This window comes from Neolamprologus multifasciatus, chromosome 4, assembly GCF_963576455.1.
Source record: "Neolamprologus multifasciatus chromosome 4, fNeoMul1.2, whole genome shotgun sequence".
NCBI lineage: Eukaryota > Metazoa > Chordata > Actinopteri > Cichliformes > Cichlidae > Neolamprologus > Neolamprologus multifasciatus.
The window spans coordinates 674111-678965 of record NC_140442.1 but is presented as its reverse complement, the minus strand read 5'-3'; the positions used below and the strand labels follow the sequence as shown (position 1 = coordinate 678965).

Below are 4855 nucleotides of genomic sequence, written 5' to 3'. Positions count from 1 at the left end.
ATGGAGTCTCTGCTTCGCTCCCTCAGACAGGTAAGCATTAAGAGAATTTTAAAACCTCCTCACTTTGTACAGCAGTTATGATGACGTGTCTATAATTTGTCTGCAAATGTGTGTAATCTGTAATTTTTGCTGCATTTATGGGGACGGATTCAATGCTGGAGCCTCTGCTGGACGTTAGAGGAACTGCAGCTCTGGATGTTGATGTTCATTCATTTAAAAGTATTTATTTAAAAAATGTAATATCTCAGAGGGAGAGAGAACTGAAACACACACATTAATCAGTTCATCAGGAGAGTTTTATTTGTGCACTTCTGAGAACGTTTATGAACGTGTTGACGGGTGTTTGTCGTCTCATTTAATCTCCTGACTTTCAATGGTCACCTCTCCGTCCTCAGTGGTCTCTTTGGTGACGATCACCACTTTGCGAGTGGTGGTTTTGGAGGAAGACGAGCTGTGGGAAACACAGAGACACAAATCCAGTTAATGTATCATCCTTTAAGCAAAAGCTACCTGTGCTGTTATTCAACATTACAGTTGATTGAGATTAGTGCACCTGCTAACTTTCACATTAGGAGTTTTCATCAGATCAGTAGCAAAGTGTTTGAAACCAAATTAGTGGGAAAGTGTAGCAGTAGCTGGTTCCTGATGATGGACGTATGCCAGCTCACCTGCCCTGCTCTCCATCCAGCAGCCTTCTGTACTCTGCGATCTCCATCTCCAGCCTGGTTTTGATGTCAAGCAGCATCTGGTAATCTTGTCGCTGACGCTCCAGGTCGGCCCTCAGCTGCATCAGCTGTTCTTCAAGAGACGTCACCTGGTGCTGGTAACCTGCCAGCATGCTGCCATACCTGCTCTGGGTTTCGGCTAGAGTGTGCTCCAGAGACTTTTTCTGGGGACGAAGAAAGAGTCTGAGAAGATTTGCAGAATCGAACGCTGAGGAAAAGTCAGCAGTAAAAGGTTCAAACTCACCATACTGAGCTGCGCTTGGAGGTCGATCTCCAGACTTTGCAGAGTTCGTTTGAGCTCCGTGATCTCAGAGCGAGACAACTGAAGAACCTCTGTGCTCTCAGAGACCGTCTTATTCAGCTCATCAGACTGGAAACACACAGACACACAAAAGTCAGAGAAACATCTGAAATGGTGGCAGCTCTGACATCAGCAGCTCTGCAGACGACACTTTGCTAAATTGATTTAATGATGTTGCCAGAACACGTTTCCTCTACGAGCTCGCAGGAGCAAAATCTATGTTGTAAAATTTCTACTAATAGATGTTTAAGTTTTTACAAAATCAGCGACTGAGTGCAGTTCCTCCTGTTGCCACTAGACTGCGTTAAACTCATCTTCTAGCCTTTGCTGTCACAAACAGCTTCAGCTGTGTTTGTCTGAACGTATCTCAGACGGATTCATGGCTGATTTGCGGTCTCACCTTGGTCTGGAACCAGGCCTCCAGGTCTTTGCGGTTCTTGGTAGCAACGTTCTCGTAGTGATCTCTGATTTGGGCCATAACTGCAGACAGATCCTCCTGAGGGGCAGCATCCACCTCCACGTTCACCTGACCGCTCATCTGGGAGCGCTGCGCGAGCAAGTCCTGCAGAAGAAGAAAGCATCGCCCGTAATGCAGAGATGGAGCTTTAATAATAATTCATGCAATAAGTTTGACTTTGGCTCTTGAATTTCAGTCTTCTCTCTAAAATCATCAACCAAAGTCTAATAGTTTATAAATGTGTCATCATAGTTATTTCCTCCAGTTAATTATTATTTGTTCATAGTTGGTCTCTGGGTTTACTCCCACCTCCTCGTGGTTCTTCTTGAGGTGGATGAGTTCCTCCTTCAGAGACTCGATCTGCATCTCCAGGTCGGATCTCGTCATCGTCAGCTCGTCGAGGACCTTCCTCAGCCCAGCGATGTCAGCCTCCACGCTCTGACGCATGCTCAGCTCGTTCTCGTACCTGTAGAGCAACGAGCAGCATCGAATGAGTCATGCAAACCGTGGGAGCTGTGGGAGCTGTGGGAGCTGTGGGAGCTACTTTACATCTCAGTGGGAAGCCTGGTGTGGATGGTGGTTTTTTGCATGTGGTCACATGAGAGAGTTTTGGGGTTACTTGCAAATATTTCTGGAGATGCTCAGTCCCAAACATCAGAACATTCAGAATCCATCCTTCAGAGTTTCTTTGCTTAGTGGTGGATGCAGCTTAAATACTGGACGTGCACCAACCCTGCGATGTATCTGTGTCTGACATTTAAACTAAAAACCAGAAAACTGACTCACTTCATTTTGAAGTCGTCAGCAGCCAGCTTGGCGTTATCAATCGTCAGGTAAAGGGATCCATTTGTGTTGGTGGCGTCGAGGATCTGAAAACAGAAGGAGGAAATATTCAGCTTTAACTGTGGCGTGTTGTTGGGATGAGGATCATGTGACGGGCGTGGCTCCCGGCCTCGCCGCCAGTTCACCACCTGCTGCAGAAATGATTAACAAACAATAAGAATATGCAAAGTGCAAACAAATTCCCCCTCGTGGTTTCATGTACAACCAGAGAGGCGACCTCGGGTGTGGCCGCACCTGCAGGAAGTCACAGATCCTGCTGCAGGGCGCGTCGGAGAGGGGGGTCGGTTTCATGCCCCTCCCGTGTTTCACATGACCTCACAGCTCTATTCTCTCTTTTGTGTCTCAGTGACACCAAGACGTTTCACTGAGAACAAACTCGAGCCAAGAACGCCACCACATATAAAAGTGCAACATGTCTGACAGGAAATACAAAAACCATTGAGCAGCAGCCGAGCAGGACAAGCCGCCGCACGCCCTCTCCAGATCCTCCTCGTGATGCCCTTTGGTGTTTTCACCATGTTTGAGAAAGAAGCTGCTCTCACCTTGTCCTGCAGGTCACTTATGGTGGCGTAGTAGGCAGAGTAGTCGCTCCCCTCTACTTTGGTCTTCTTCTCGAGGAACTCCTTGATCTTCAGCTCCAGGTCGCCGTTGGCCGTCTCCAGCTTGCGCACCTTCTCCAGGTAGGAGGCCAGGCGGTCGTTCAGGTTCTGCATGGCCATCTTCTTGTTGTCTGAGATATCGACGGCGTCGGCCAGTTCGAAGCCACCAGACCCGAGACCTGCGGCAGCAGAGGAGGAGAAGCTCCTGGAAGCGCTTGAGCTGGAGACGCGGACGCCGTGTCCCCCGGCGCCGCCGTACACGCTGCCGGCCCTCATGGAGCTGGAGCGAAATCCTGAGAGATGGCTGGACATGCTGGACATGCTGGAGGCTTTTTTCTGCTCTGGACAGAGACGAGGAGAGAATGAACCGGAGACCAGCTCAAGCTGCTTTTATGCAAGTGAGGGAGGGATTACGGCCCCCGCCCCAGCGCAGCACTCCACCCCCACCCCCACCCCCACCGTGCCTCGGGGCAGGCTGAAAGGAATGTCGTATGTGCCTTTCGAAATCTACGTCCATACCTGAGTCTCTGAGGTGAGTGGGTGTCCCCCCCCCCTTCAGATCTGAGTCATAGTTTCAAACCGAAGTGTCCTCTCCCCCCCGTCCAACGGATTCCTGCCATCGTGTCGCAGCCTGTCTGTTGCTTCTGTCTGTTGTTTTTGTGCCCTGCAGGCCTGCAGCTCCTCCTCCTGCTTATTGTGCAACCAAACAATGAAACACTTTGTTCATTCTGCCTCCACCTGTCAGCAAACACGGAGGGACAGTGCTCCAACATCAGGACAACAACACGGAAACACGAATATCTTCTGTAAGATGTTTGTGTGACGAGGCTGTGATCGGTGTGTTTGTCACGCTACGAATCAGGAAGTGCTGTTGTTTCACTTTAAATGTTTTATAAGGTTTATATTAGCCTAGAGTGCAAATATGGTCCCTGAAGGGTTTGATTCACCTCAAGGTCAAAGGTCAAACCTTCCTGTACTCTTCATTTTACTCAACAGTGACCTTCTTGTGTCATTAAATAAAAAACAAAAAATAAGGTGACAAACAACACTCCAGGAAATGCTGCGTTATTTTCAACTGCTGGGTAAAAGCCGCAGGTTCGTACGTTGTTGTCACCAAATATTGGTTCAGAAATCATGACTCAGGAGTCGGTGATGTGCCTACTTCTGTTGGGTCATAGGTCAGGTAGCTTTGATCAAATATTGGGTCAAAATTCCACCCAAGTGTTGAAGATAAGCCTGAGAAGAAGCTTCACAAACTGCCTTTTTCAACCAAACTGTGACCTGATCAGAGGTCACTGGACTTCTCCTCGACTGTGAAATAAAACATGGTAAGAAAAAGTGAAATCTAACAGTTTGAAAATCACAACGTTGATAATTTATTGGTTTAATCTAGAACATTAAACGTCTTTTAACAGATAACACCAGCTGTGATGAAGTTATTTCTACTTAAAAAGTTTCTACTTTAAAGTTATTCTTTGAGATGAGGCTGAGGTTGGTCAGATCGCTGCATACAGAACGAAGACTGTTTGAGATTGGGTGCATTTGTGGGAAAAAGGTAAAAAAAAAGAAAAAGCCTACGATGACCTGGATGACCTTTACAGACGTTTGTATTCAGCCTTTTGGTTGTCAACACACAGGCTGTTGTTAAAGGGTTAACCAGGGCTGGGCAGTCTCAGGCCTCGAGGGCCGGTGTCCTGCAGGTTTTAGATCTCACCTTGGGTCAACACACCTGAATCACAGGATTAGTTCGTTACCAGGCCTCTGGAGAACTTCAGGACATGTTGAGGAGCTCATTTATCCATTTAAATCAGCTGTGCTGGTTCGAGGACACATCTAAAACCTGCAGGGACACCGGCCCTCGTGGACTGAGACTGCCCAGCCCTGGTTAACCTGTCTGGGCTGAGAGTGTCGGCTGCACTCGGACCCTGCT

The 4855-nt window shown here is 48.0% G+C and overlaps 1 protein-coding gene across 1 annotated transcript; it reads right to left on the bottom strand.

Annotated features, from left to right (window-relative positions):
* Window positions 1-278: 278 nt before the first annotated feature.
* Window positions 279-3287, bottom strand: LOC146519356 (keratin, type I cytoskeletal 50 kDa-like). The gene is made up of 7 exons (XM_085156550.1): window positions 2869-3287; window positions 2270-2352; window positions 1793-1949; window positions 1427-1588; window positions 970-1095; window positions 669-889; window positions 279-451 (listed from the first exon to the last, which is right to left on the bottom strand). Exons 1-7 carry the CDS (start codon window positions 3244-3246, stop codon window positions 352-354), a joined length of 1227 nt encoding a protein of 408 aa, XP_085012676.1. The 5' UTR covers window positions 3247-3287; the 3' UTR covers window positions 279-351.
* Between the last annotated feature and the right edge of the window lie 1568 nt (window positions 3288-4855).

Excerpts from the sequence above, each read along its gene's own strand:
- LOC146519356 (XM_085156550.1), bottom strand. The coding sequence starts at position 3,246 with ATGTCCAGCATGTCCAGCCATCTCTCAGGATTTCGCTCCAGCTCCATG. Across the intron at positions 1,589-1,792 it reads TCAAGAAGAACCACGAGGAG|GACTTGCTCGCGCAGCGCTC; the intron begins GTGGGAGTAAAC and ends CTTCTTCTGCAG. Across the intron at positions 452-668 it reads CTGGATGGAGAGCAGGGCAG|CTCGTCTTCCTCCAAAACCA; the intron begins GTGAGCTGGCAT and ends TGTTTCCCACAG.